The following is a 14405-nucleotide window of genomic DNA, read 5'->3' on the forward strand; positions in this document are numbered from 1 at the left end:
ATAACTTCCTTTTTTTTAGCTGTATGTAGATAACAACATGATTTATCGCCGTCCTTGTTGTCTCATCTTACGCTGTCTGCCTTTGCCCTGCAGCGTTGTCTCCTGGTATGGGTGTAGCGGTGTACACAGGCCTGGTAGTAGCCTTGCTGCTGACGGTGGTCATGGCTCTTGGTGTGGGTGTGCTGGCGTATCGCCGCCGATGTCGCCATCTCCACGGAGACATCACAGATTCTTCATCTGCTCTTACTGCAGCGTTTCATCCTGGCAACTACAAGGCTCCCAGGCAGGGTGAGTTTGCACACATTACATCCATACAATGGCATGGAGAAGTATTCACACACACATATACAGTATATACAGATGTATTTGCATTTCAACTGTATTTTCAATACATCTTGTTTTTTTTTATTTGTTTTGATGCTAAAAGAAATTTGCTCAGTGGAAAGAGAATGACACATCATTTCAAAACTTTAAAAAAATATACAAATCTGAAAAGTGTGGCATGCATTTGTTTTTTGCCCCTTTGAGTAAAGACTTTGCAGAACCACTACAGTTGTAATTACAGCTGCAGGTTGTTTGGGGTATTCCTCTAACAGCTTTGCACATATACAGATTTAGTAAAACAGCTCATTGATTGGATGGAGAACAGCAAATTCTTAATTATGCTTCTGGTGTTAGTTGATTTTGATGGATTTTATTGAGGAGCATCAAAGTTTTTACTTTACGAGCAAAAAAACTTCATTTTGTTTCTTCTTTTTATAAAATTGTTTTCTTGTATTTCCATTAGGGAATCTAAACACAAACACACTAGATTTACTTTGACAAAATAATTACAATTTCTTTGCAAAATAAAATAAAAACAAACTCCTGACTTTGCGTGACAAACACAAAACAATTCAGTTCATTGAACTTGAACACTGTAACTGTAAATAAATAAAACTCCAATGACATTCACTGAAATTTAGTGTTTTAATGTGACAATATCTGACGTTAAAGGAGTATTAATACTTTTCAAAGGCACTTAGTGAACTTTTTGGTTTTGAACATTATGGATGTAACTTTCTATATTTTTCTTGCTATTCTTTTAAAAGAAGCACCTCTTATATTTCACCATCGCATTACTATATATAATCCTGCTATGAATCAGCTCCCATGTACCATTACCTCCTCTCAGTCAAGTCTCGATCCCTTTCTTAATGCATCACATTTTTCACACTTTAAGCATTTATCAGAGTGTCTTTTCTCCTGCTCTGGCTATCAAATATTAATTAGCAACATTAATCCATTTTATTCGCCCCACTTTGAGCGCTCTCAGCCCCGCCTGTGACATTTCTAGTCCTAAAAGCCCCATTTTTACCCCTATGTTTGCAGATAATCCTCTCCACCCCTCGGCTCCTCCGGATCTGACAGCGACAGCCGGTGCTTTCCGTGGACCGCTCTTCTCCCTGCCTCAGGGCATCAATGACAGCCCGCACAAAATCCCCATGACCACCTCCCCCCTGCTGGACCCGCTCCCCAGTCTCAAAATCAAGGTGTACAACTCGTCCACTCTGTCCTCTCTGGAGCTCCCGGCTGATATGGGTGTTGGCGATGGCGAGATCCTGAGCCTGAAGTCGGTGGGCACCGTGGGCCGAGAACGAGAGTTTCACAGTCACACGCTGTCCAGAGAGCCGGGGCTGAGCACCAGCGCCACGCTGGGACATCTGGGCGGACGACTTACCATCCCCAACACGGGTAAAACTCCTTCCAAGAAAGAATAGCCAATGTCAGACGATGTTGATTACAGATTAAACATGTCGGCACGTCTTCTCCCAAAGGTGTGAGCCTGCTGGTCCCGCCTGGCACAATCCCTCAGGGGAAGTTCTACGAGATGTACCTCATTATTAACAAGTGGGACAAAACAACGTGAGTGTCCTTCATCTTTATTCCTTTTCTCCCCACCCTCCTTCAGCAGCCGCAGGGCAGCATAGACCTTTCTCTCACCTCAATCAGTAACTTCTCCGATGCAAGGCTTACTGCCGTGATAAAAAAGTTCTTTTGGAGTCTTTTTTTCCTGAGGTCAGAAATTTGAGCGAATTCCAAGCTGTTGAGGCAATTAGCTTTTAATAAATGAAGTGTGGCAATTTGTGGAAAACATGTATGTGCTGGGGGTTTGCAGGTTACCCTCAGAGGGGAGCCAGACTGTGCTAAGTCCCGTGGTGAGCTGTGGTCCATCAAGTATGCTGCTGAACCGGCCTGTTGTCCTGACGCTTCCCCACTGCGCTCAGCTGGACACGCCTACGCCCGACTGGACCCTCACGCTCAAAACGCAAACGCACCAGGGAGCATGGGAGGTAAGTCATTCCTAAGCTGTTTTTAGATTGTTCAAAGATCTTTTTGTTTACAGTTAAGTCAAACTTCACTCTTCGTTTCCAGGAGGTGCTGACGGTCGGGGAGGAGACTTTGTCATCTCCTTGCTACCTGCAGCTGGAGGAGGAATGCTGCCATGTCCTCATGGAGCAGTTGGGAACGTATGGCCTGGTGGGCCAGTCCTGCCCTCCACGGCCGGCCTGCAAGCGCCTGCAGCTGGCTCTGTTCGCTCCCCGCGCGCCATGCCTCTCCCTGGACTACAGCCTGCGCATCTACTGCATCCACGACACGCCACACGCTCTCAAGGTGCCGCTCCGAAATTCACATTTTGCCCTCCACAGCATATAAAAGCTCTGCAGGCCTCACTTACCTTAGTATTCGTTGCCTTGAAGAAAATATCAAACATTTTGTAGATTAAAGGGAATAAAGAACCTTTTGTGTGCATCCTGTTAGATCTAAAGAAAATGATTGTACCTAAAGTCAAAATGTTAGTGGCGCTGTGATGGTCTGGAGTTGCTCTTCTGCCTCAGGACCTGGATGACTTGCTGTAATCGATGGAAGCGTCGTTCCGCTCTCTGAAGGAGAACCTCTGGGCATCACTTTGTGAGCTCAAGCACATTAGGGTTATTAGTATGATTGATTAAATGGGAAAAAAGAAATAACAAAGGCACTATTATACGCTGACCTTTCAAAACTGTGTGATTATAATTTTTTGAATTCACGTGATTGTTAAAAGTGCTTTTAAATAGGCACATAAAACACTTAAGACGCCGTTTCACACAATGGCAGCCGCTTTGTAGCTATATCCTGTCTGTGATTGCCGGTGCTGGTTTGCATTCAAGTCTTAAATTAGGTGATGAGTTCAAAACCATTGTAAAGGGCTACTTTCAGAATATCTAATTGCTTTCATGGCTCACATTTCTGGTGTTATTGTCTCCTGCACTGTGTCTCTAATGAACTCCACGTCAGATGAAATCTCCGTCTGCATGATCTCATCTGTACTGCTTCACTAACTCGGCTTCTCTGTGTTTGAGAAAATTCTTCTAACCTTTTATTTTCCTCTCTGCTGAAGCCTTCTGAAAGCCTGTCCCACCAATCCTGGCTGTTTGCAGCCAAGATGCTCTTTGAGTAACTTTTATCTGCGGAAAGCTTTTTTCTGAGCCACATGGGGACGCTTTAAATGAATGTTCAGGTTTGACTGCCTGTAAAAAAGCTGAAGTTGCGCTAATGTTTCTCCATAGCACTCTGAAGGTTTCATGGAATATATATGTTTATAAAAGTGGATTAAAACAAACGCAGTAGTGAACATAATCACACTTTTTATCGATAAATAAAATAAACCTAATTTTCTTCTAATTTTCTTCTAACAATAAAATTAATTTATTGTTATCTTTGGAATGTAGGTAAGACAATCATTTATAGAGCACAAGTTAGAAAAGAGAAAAAAGGAGAAAATCAAAACTCAGATTGATTTAATTCACATTCAATTATTTTGAATAAGGTTTGGTCCAATGATCATCAGTTACTTGCAGTTCCAATTATAAAACATACACTACATTCAAATTCAGTTAATCTTTTATTCCTAATAATGAAGTCGCATGGAGTCGTTTATATTGATCCACATTGAAAGTGAACGAACTCCTTCTAACAAGAAGAAGCATTTAGCAGAATCAGGTTTAATGCATATGATAATCTGCCCCTATTGGCTTGAGACATAAAAAGATTAGAAGGCAGGAAAAAACTTGAAAACGGCCCACAAGTGCTTTCTGTGTAAAAGAAAATGTAAACGATGAAGGTATCAGAAGCACCTTAAATAGTTTCATCAAGAAAAAAGACACAGCTAAACATAGAGGCATAGAAACAGGGACACTTTCTATAGCTCAAAATATTCATCCAGATCCTTATAGTTTTGAAGTGCAAACTAACACAAGAAAGCACTGTTTGTTTATTGCTAAAGCAGCTACTATTATTATACGAAATTTGTTCATTTTTCTTTCTTTCAAATGTTTCATTAATTTTCCACCCCTTCTAAGAAGCAGTGATTTCTGTTTAGAGGGGGGAAAACGAGGCGAATTCTAATAATTAATGGCATAAAATAGTATGTCCACCAATGACAGACCAAGAAAAAGAGACAGAAGCACTCAGTAAAGATTACTTCAAAGGTATCCTTCATAGTTAATGGCACCAAAAGCTTGTCAATAAAGCCATCTAGAAGAAGGAGACAGCTAATCACAGAAGCACTGAAGTTCTATAGATCAAAATACTCATCCAGTTTTTTGGGGTTTTACAGTCAAACCCAGGAACTCCAGTTCTTGAGGGCTGGTGGTCTGCAAGCTTTAGGTATGTCTGTGGTTCAACACCTGTTTCAAATAGTTTAATCATTTCTTCTGCCAGTTGACAGATTTTGCATGCCAACGATTCAGTCAAGGAAAAGTGTGTTGAAGCAGGAAAATATTATGCAGAACATCGTTCCTCAAGGACTGGAGTAGCCAAAGTTAACACAAAATTAATAGTATACGTTGAATCCATGCAGAAAAGAGGCAGCTAAAGAAGAGAAGGAAATCTGAGTGAATCACCTAGCAATTAATTGCACCAGCAATTGCAAATAATGCATAAATGTTGAGACGCTCCCTCTGGTTAAATAAGGGTAGAAATTTACATTCAAAATATGTTATATAAAATTTACTTTAAAAGTCTCAAACAATAAAACAAAAGTCATAAAAGGTCAAAATATTGATGCATGCCTCTGAATAATAATAAAAGCTAATATACCTTATTTCCATAGTGGCTCGTGGCAATAGTGGCACATGGCCTCTGTCAGTCTTTCTCCAGCTATGCATCCAAATTAAATTTCAGCACATTAATATTAAACCTTCAAATCCCTCAAGAAACAACAGGCCAGTAGAGTAGAAAAATAATACAAACTTCGTTCTAAAAATGAGAACAACAAACTGAACTCTGAGCAGGTAAATATTCAAATATAGTCGGTTTTCTATAAAATGCTCACCAAAGAAACACATGATTAAAATTCGCCTAGCTTTTATACTTCAAAAACAAAATCCTACCAAGTATTTTTGGTCTTCTAGTGCAATTGTCTCAATACACTTGAAGTAAGGCAAAAATAACTTATTAGGAACTTTTCTGCAAGATATGGGAACTTGTTTTAAGAAAGTAATTCCTTGATATTGATGGAAAAAGTAGTAGATCCACTGACAGATTATTTCACTTATATCAAGAAATATTTCTCATATTAGAAGTGAGAAAGTTATATTTGCACTAGAAATCGACAAAAGACACTTGGTGATTTTTTGTTTTGTTTTTGCAGCAGTCTGCACTTTCTGTTCCTACATTCTACAAACTTTGTATTTACATTTAAGTGAAACATTTTTTCAAAACTTGATGCATTAAAGTGATAAAGTCAGTATTTTCCTAACTGTGTATGCTTTCTGTCTGTACGCAGGAAGTTCTGGATCTGGAGAGGAGTCTGGGTGGAGTTTTACTAGAAGACCCGAAGCCGCTGTTCTTCAAAGACAGCTACCACAACCTCCGCCTGTCCATCCACGACATTCCTCACAATCACTGGAGGAGCAAACTTCTGGCCAAGTACCAGGTGCTTCACTAAAACATTCTGCATTCATTTTGGATCATTTCTTCATGAGACAAATGAAGTTCTTTCATTTGATTTTGCAACTAAAAAGTTATTTGTAAGTCTAAACCGATTCTTCCTGTGCAGAAGAAATGGTTTCATTTTTGTTAATAAAAAAAGTCTATGAAAGTCTATAACAGTTAAATGTTAATGATTAAAAATTGTACAAAAGCAAAAAGCACTGATTGGAAATTTTGTGTGCAAATATTAAATCTGAAGAGATTTTCTTATCAGAGAAAATATTCTGTGGGGCATCTTTCAGCGCTGCTGTAAACATTGTGCCTCTCCACTGACTAGATACTGCAGAAATAAGATTACAGTCTGAATATGTTCCAGAAAAAACAAACAGGAAAGCTGATAGCGGTCCTAATTTATGGGCTTTGTGCGCTTGAAATAAATCGCAAGCAGACAGTTGTAGGAAACATATGCTCCTTGAATAGAAACCAGATGCTCCTGTGGATGATTCTGTGCTGAAGGTTTTAAACATGCTTCTTTGCACGACAGGAAATCCCTTTCTATCACATTTGGAGCGGCAGCCAGAGACCTTTACACTGCACCTTCAGCCTGGAGCGAGCCAGCCTGGCCGTGTCGCAGCTCGCCTGCAAGATCTGCGTCCGGCAGGTGGAAGGGGAGGGACAGATATTCCAGCTGCACACGGACATCCAGGAGGTAACCTTTACAACTCAGATCCTCAGCTGGACTGACACTCACGTGTTTACACCACGGTTAATCTGAACTCCTCTGTCAAAACAGACTCTCCCACCTCACTCACCACTCCCGTCGGGAAGCACCTGCCTGCCTTCCTCTCAGGTGGGACCTTATGCCTTTCGCCTGCCCGACTCCATCCGACAGAAGATCTGCGCCAGCTTGGATGCGCCCAGCGCTCGAGGGTGCGACTGGAGACTTCTGGCTCGCAGTCTGGGCTTTGACAGGTCAGATCCATCTCACATGTTCATGTCTGGGTGAGATGGTTTATACATGATGGATATTTGCTGTCAAGATAAAGTTTCACCAGCAGTTTGGAAGGAAGGAAAAGAAATGTGTGTAAAGACTTTTCCATCTCAAAAATGGCATAAAAATCAAAGCAGCGAATTCACAGAGCTCTGCGTATAAACTACATTTGTGCAAACCATATTTTGTGCAGCTATCTAATTTTCAAACTAAAATAAAGCACACAGTTATTAATGTTAATGAAAATCAAGTCATGTTAATGACTTGGAAGATTTGAGAAGAAAAATTAGCTTATTTTCAATTCAGAATGCAAATGTTTTAAAACAAAAACAGCATTTCACATAGAGAGGGCTACAAACTAGATTCCTTTCCAGCATAATCTAATGTTGTTCTTTTTGTTATGAGAACAGCCGTTGTCAGGACATTAAGCTCTCTGTACAAAACTATTTTCCTCAACTCTTTAATCCAGGTTGCATCTTCTCTGAATGGGACTGGAGAGGGGGACAGTTGCAACCTGTCTAAAAAAAAATAGAGCCGATTTTTGTTCATCTGCTGGATTTGATGAGTGTGTTTGTGCCTGTATGTCTTGAGTGTAATCTTCATTGTAAATCTGGTTTAGAAATTAAATGCATAATGTGTGAAAGATCTGTGGACAACTGGCATTACTTAGTTTTACTTTAGTAGACTACATTCTCTCAGGACGAATAAAAATGATGTTCAATATAAAAACGTCAAGCTGCAGAGATTTATGTCCATCTGTTGTACACTATATGGACTCTGGGCTCCTTTTACTGCATCAGTGGCAAGAAGGTGATCAGCCTGTGGCTCTGCCTAGCTATTGAGGAAATCCTGATTGCTTTGACAGGACATGTTCAAAGTTCTGTTTGGGAATATCCAATAAATTAGTCCAGTAAAATAGCGTTTAAAACATCTTTAAACTTTCCCAGAGAAACCAAAGCATTCTAATTTAGTTTTTCCTAAAAATGACCAACATAACAGGATGCAATCCTACCAAGTTCAGAAAAACAAAACTGTGTAGTTTTTCCTTCCACTCAATTTTCTGATCCTGGAACAACCTGTGTCTCTTTCAATGACCTTGTTGTGTTGTGCCCTCTCATGGAGTTTTTTATTGACTGTATTCTGGACAACTGTTATGTTTGCTGTCTTCTCCATGTTTGTTTTGATCATAATGTAACATTTCTGTATTTAAAAAAAGTTCTGTTGCAACTTTTCTGAGAAGCAGATTTAATTTTTTTTTCATAACCCACAATCATTGAAGTGTACCTGGATATTATAGATGGTAACATTTGAATTGTCACCATCTAAAAGTTATACATCTGCGTTTGTACCTAAATTTCCAAAGACGTAAGAAATTTCTAAACCTGTGATTTTTTTTTTTTTTTTTTTTAAAGATAGAACAGGAGTTATAATTGTTACTGTTATGATGTTTTTAGAAATTAAGTTTGCGTGTCTTCTCTCAACATGTCCTCTCCTCTGTTGCAGGTATTTGAACTACTTCGCCACAAAGCCCAGCCCCACAGGTGTTCTGCTGGACTTATGGGAAGCGTGTCACCAAGGTGACGCAGATCTGGTCTCTCTGGCGACGGCTCTGGAGGAGATGGGCAAAAGTGAAGTGCTGGTTGTCATGACAACAGATGGGGATTGTTGATTGACCAAGATACACAAGACCAAGCAAGACATTTTTGGACTTTTGTTTCGGGGGGAGCAGGAGGGGGATTTATTTCCACCGCAGTGATGAAAATGAGAATCCTTGCCTATGAATATGCACACGCTGACACAGATCTTTCATCAGCAGAGCGTTTCGGTTGTACTACCCACTCCTTTGCTGAGTCCTGACCAGCCATTGTAGCTGCATATGAACCATAGCCCGTCCCCATGTGTGCCGTCCAACTGCCAGCCTGATTCAGCCTCAGCTCTCCAAAGCAATATTGGATTTGCAAGATGGAAAACCATTCTGGGCGCACCAACTTGAACAAATGCTGCAAAGTCTACCAAGATTGTGATGTAACGTGTTATTAAGTGCTGAAAATTACATTATTCTTACATATTTAATAACATTGTTTTAAATTAAGCTACAGAAATCCATTTAGTCAACACGCAGTTAACTGCTGACATGGGATTATTTCAGTAGCAGCATGGAAGTGCATGATTTAATGATTCAACACCATCTCATCTCATGGTACAGGGTTTTGTTTTCTTCATTCTTATTCAGAGTAGGCTGTGAATGACAGGCTGCACCAACCTGCCTGCAGCCTTACACACACACGCACGCGCGCTCTCCAAAATACACACATGGAGAAAGTGGTCGTTAATCGACTCGGAAACAGGCAGGCGAAGAATTCTCGTCTTATGGACAGATAAGAATCGGATCCTAAAGGTTTCAGTCATATTGCTTCTGGCTGAAAAGGGGAGTAAAAAAAGGGTCTGCCTCTCCTTAACGGTGGGAGATTAAATTGCAAAGTTTGTTTCAGGATTGGCAGATAACTAGACTGACTCTTTTTATTGTCCCAACAAACGCCTCAAAGCCTTGGCATATCGCTCCGACTCACAGGGGTGTTTCTCTTTCATGTTTTCTTATGTTCCTCCATCGCTCTGCTGCGCTCCCTATCTGCCGAGAATAAACTGAATCATCCTTTAAAAGTTTCCTTTGGGGAACGCTTTTTAATTTATTGTCCATATTTGTGGATTGCATTTTTTTTCATTCTTACTGACAGAGTTATCATATAGGACCTGTTTTACCATTTGTGCTTCTTTAGGCTACTGAGCTGCTCTTGATTATTGTATTTTCATTCTACAGCGAAGTGAATAGATGGTGGTTATTGGTAGGAAAAATAATTATATTTTTTGTTTTGTGCACCGATTCAAGATGTTAATATTTCCAGTGCCTTGCAAAAGTATAAACACCCACTGAATTTTTTCCACATTTTCCCAGCTCAAGATGGATTGTTTTCAAAAGTTTTAACACATAAAAATTTGTAAAATTGTGCCATGCATCTGTTCTCTTTACTCTGATTCTCCTCAATAAAATCCAGCACATTGTTCAAATCAACCACAATTCGGCTTTCTAACTAACTGGGAGGCCAGGCAAGGAGAGGCAGCCAACATGCCCAGGTTAACTTGGGAGGAGCTACACAGATCCTCTTCTCAGGTGGGACAATAAATTCACAGAAAACCATATTTTATGGGTGATGAACAACTGAAAGGCATTTTTGATAGAAACTTATGAAAAATCCCATTAAAGTTTAGTCACAAACCATGTAGCAAACAAGCAAAATGAGATTATTTTGGTCAGATATGGAAAACTGTGTGGCAGAAAATGAATGCTGCACATCCCACCATCCCCATGATGGAACATGGTGGTGGCAGCATCATTCTATGGGGATGGTTTTCTTCAGCATGACCAGAAAACTGGTCAGAGTGGATTGGAAGATGGATCTTTTAGCAACTAACCCTTAACATAACACCAGAGCTGGTTTAGAGTTAAAACTTACTCAAGTGTTAGACTGGCCCAGTCAAAGTCCACACCCAGATCCAAAGATTTTAAAAGAGATGTTCACAGATGCTGTCTGTTTAACCTAACTCGGCTTTAGCTATTCTGCACAGAAGAGTGGGCAAATATTCCAGTTTGTAGATGTGCAGAGCTGGTTGAGACATCCAAACAAGTTGTAAAAACCCTTGAAAATCATATATCATTTTTGTTATTCTTCACTATAATGTCTATAAGACATAATTCCCAATACAATATACTGATGTCTGGTTTTTACATGACAAAATTGGGGATCGTTCAAGGTGTATGAGTACTTTTGCGAGGCATCATAATATATAGGACCCTTGCTTTGCTGCGTCTGAAAAAGAGACGATTATAGAATAAATTAGCCTTACCTGAAATCAATTTGGCAGCAAGGGACCATATATGTTAATTTACCGCAACACAAGCTTAATTATGTCTTGTAAGACATTCTATCCTCCTTTATCTCACAGTGATGGCTTATTGACGATCTTTCTCCTGAGCTGCCTGCTCTGTGGTTAGGCTCCTCGAGCCATTTGTATTATCATTATTGATCGATCAGTTATTGTTAGATGAGAAAATGAAATTTCATCCTCCACAGATTTAGTTTTTTCCTTTCTGTTTTGTGTCTCCAAGAAAGGAGAAGCAAGTGTTTATAGTTCTAAAAAGACAGAAACCAAAACAGCGCCAGTATCCCTCCTCTTCAGCTGTGAGTCATGCAACTGTTTTGTGTGAATGAAGTGAGCGTGCGTGAGTAAATGCATTTGTGGGGGCAGATTGATGTTCACAAACAAAAAGAAATGTATACATTATTTGGAGCTGTCATTTCTCTCTGTAAGTGCTATGCAAGTACAAAGGAAAAGTGAAGCATTTCCAACTTCTTTTGTTTCCTCCAAGAGTATTTCTATTTTTACAGATCACAGCATTCATAAGGTTTTTGATTTTTGTATCCTGAAGTGGTCTAATGGTGATTTAGTTTTCTTCTTTTTGGGGGGCGGGATGGGAGGGATGCTAATCTTGCTCAAAGATTTCTCCATTGGACTGGAAGAGTTGGATCACTCACCTCACCGAGGATGCCATAAATGACGAAAAACAAAAAACAGAGTGGTGCAACGGGCTCAGGACGCGCCGTGGCTTACATGGTGAGGCCATGCCCTGCAGGTCTTTACCAGACTGCAGTCGGTTCAGTGAGCACCGCGGGATGTTTCTCTTTTCACCATTCTTGTTGCAGAAACCTCCTTGCTGATGACTATACAGTGTTTTTTGCGTGCAGATCTCTCTGTGTCCGCTGGATTGTTGGCCATAATCGCTGGAGTTGCTAAAGCTGAACGTGATTGGTCGGCTCACTTGAAGGAGACAAACTCTGCCTTTGTTCAAATATTCAGACATTTTTACAGAAACTCTAAATGGGTTCAGTGACATTATTTTGTCTCTGTGAAGTACCAATTGTAAATACCTGTCTAGCCTTCTTACTTGTAACTAAATATAATTTTTATGCAATAAATTATATTTCTTAGATTAACATGGATATGTGTTTTGTCCTTTTTTTTCTTTAATTCCATCATATCTCACTGTTATGAAGTCAAATAATGCATTAGAAAAATCCCTTAGAATGCTTCTCAAATGGTTCTATTGGACAAAATGTCTCCTAAATGGCATCTGTTGCGTCAATTACACCCCATTTTAACTGAAAATGTGAAGGAGCTCAACCTGCACCACTTTGCTTCACACCTCGCCGACAAATTCCCTTTAGGTCCATTTAGCTTCGAAGGCTTTTAACAGGCAGGCCGACGGGTCCTCACATTAACAGGTCTTGGAGACACTAATAGTGCCCTTCAAGGAATGACTTGGGCATTTACATCAAGGGTTCTAACCTCAGTTCTTTTATGACTGCAGCCTGTGTGGGGAATTGTTGGATTATTCCATTTTGTCAGAAATAAATATCCCATTTTTACTGATTGTGCACCTGGATGTGGCCTCAAAGCTTAGCAACACTTGGCACTTGTTGTATTAATTATTTCACTGCTAATTGGGAACTGACTTGACAGGCAATGCACAAATGAAGCGGATCTTTAGTAATGTCTAAAACGCTGCCTTCATTCTTCACACAACTTAATCATTTGAAGTGAAAATACAGAGTTACAAACCTGCTTCATGTATGGTGCTGTGAAAACGTATTCGCCTGCTTAAAGATTTCTTCTTTGTATCAAAATTTTATATTTTAAATCATTTAAAAATATCAGGCAAAGATAAGTAAAGACAAATGATTATTTAATTTATTAAACGGGACTAAAGACATCGAAACCAACTTCAACCTATGTGAAAAACTCTGGCAATGAGATTTTCACTTTAGAGTGGAGAAATTTTGTCCCACTCCTCTTTCCACAATTGTTTTGATTTAGCTTAATTAGAAGGTTTCCAAGCAACAAGCCTGTTTAAGGCTATGCCACGGCATTTTAATCAGATTCATGTGCAGACTTTGACCAGAAGACAGAACTATGATTCTGGGAGTTTTCCTTTGCTTTTTAGCAAGTTGACATTCGGAGGTCAACTTGCTGGTGTGTTGCGGATTGTTGTCCTGTTGCATAACCCAAATGTGCCTAAGTGTAAGGTCGCAAAATGATGGACAAACTGTCAGCATGTCCTGTTAAAGACAGAAATGTATTATTTCAGCAATTACTGTAGGTCATCCATTTCCAGAAGCAACAATGCAGCCCCAAAATATCACATTACCGACATGTTTGACTTGGATTTCATGTTCTTTTTCCTTACACCAGATATAACACAACAAACAACGTATAAATGGTTCCTCTATTGTCTCATCAGTCCAGAGAAATGCTCTCAAAAGTCTTGGGGGTCATCAATAACGACTTTGTGTGATGTTCTCCTATGGTGACCGCCTTTACTAAGTTTCTTTTTTGTTGTTGAATCATGGCATGATTTGAGTGCTGTGTTACAACATTATAACAGGGGTTCTCGAACTGAGAAGAAAAATTAAGGTGTGGTACAGTGTGAAACTCTTATGGTGTCATAATCCTGAGTAAATGCACTGCAGTGATCCTTGTAATCACACCAACATTTAAAATAACATTGTGTGACATGATCTGTAGAACCCAACATCAGGAAAGAGACAGGCAAAATTATGCTGGAGGGAAAAATGTCACTATTAAACTAGAAACACAAGATGAGCAAACAAATGAATCCAACTATGAATGAATGAACTGAGGAGGTATAAATACTAAAAACAGATGATTAAACAGGTGATTAAATACTGAAAACAGAAAGAACTATGGGAGGAACTATGGGATTACACAGAAAACATATATATAGAGAAATATCTAAACACAAGGAAGCTTTAAGAAATAACCCAAAATATCCCAAAAATAACTCAAAACAAGAATCTGAACACAGAATTCATCAAACATGGAAAACCAAACTTCTCTACATGATGACTGCTTTTATTCAAACCCCATAAGCAACATTTCTTCCAATTTTTCCAGCTGACATTTAGGGTGTATATATAATAAAGTTCCCTATTAATAATTTAGAAAGGAGCCAGTTTTAACACTCTCCTTTTTAAATTTTGACAGATTTGATCTTGTTATTTCCATAATTTTCACCAGAAGAAAGGAGTCTACAGATTTTCCTTTCCAGCAGCAAAGCAGGCCATCTCTTGTGACTTGTGTGCCTGAAACATCCAACCTCGTTTCTTCTAATAGGACCAGAATGACGGGACAAACTGTCCTACAGCGCCATCTTCTGGTTCATATGGCCTAGCGAATCCTAATTTATTTATTTTTTTTAATGAATTCCAAAACTGAATCTTCAAAAACAACAGAAAGTGAAATTATTAGCACTTTAATAGTAACAGATTCACTTTCAGGTTTCAGTTACAGTTTTTGTGTTAATAACAGTTTACTCATATCATGA

General features: G+C 39.4%; 1 protein-coding gene across 2 annotated transcripts in view; it reads left to right on the forward strand.

Moving 5' to 3' along the window:
* Window positions 1–12001, forward strand: part of unc5b (unc-5 netrin receptor B) — a 77602-nt gene extending 65601 nt beyond the window's left edge. For both annotated transcript variants that reach the window (XM_032553722.1, XM_032553723.1), the window contains 9 exons: window positions 94–288; window positions 1372–1734; window positions 1818–1905; window positions 2159–2333; window positions 2416–2655; window positions 5810–5959; window positions 6500–6664; window positions 6749–6927; window positions 8450–12001. In XM_032553722.1, the coding sequence (XP_032409613.1) occupies window positions 94–288; window positions 1372–1734; window positions 1818–1905; window positions 2159–2333; window positions 2416–2655; window positions 5810–5959; window positions 6500–6664; window positions 6749–6927; window positions 8450–8615 (1721 nt within the window). In that variant the 3' untranslated portion in view covers window positions 8616–12001. The remainder of the gene's footprint in view (window positions 1–93; window positions 289–1371; window positions 1735–1817; window positions 1906–2158; window positions 2334–2415; window positions 2656–5809; window positions 5960–6499; window positions 6665–6748; window positions 6928–8449) is intronic.
* The last annotated feature ends 2404 nt before the right edge of the window (window positions 12002–14405 follow it).

The sequence above is a fragment of the Xiphophorus hellerii genome, chromosome 22 (assembly GCF_003331165.1).
Source record: "Xiphophorus hellerii strain 12219 chromosome 22, Xiphophorus_hellerii-4.1, whole genome shotgun sequence".
Taxonomy (NCBI): domain Eukaryota; kingdom Metazoa; phylum Chordata; class Actinopteri; order Cyprinodontiformes; family Poeciliidae; genus Xiphophorus; species Xiphophorus hellerii.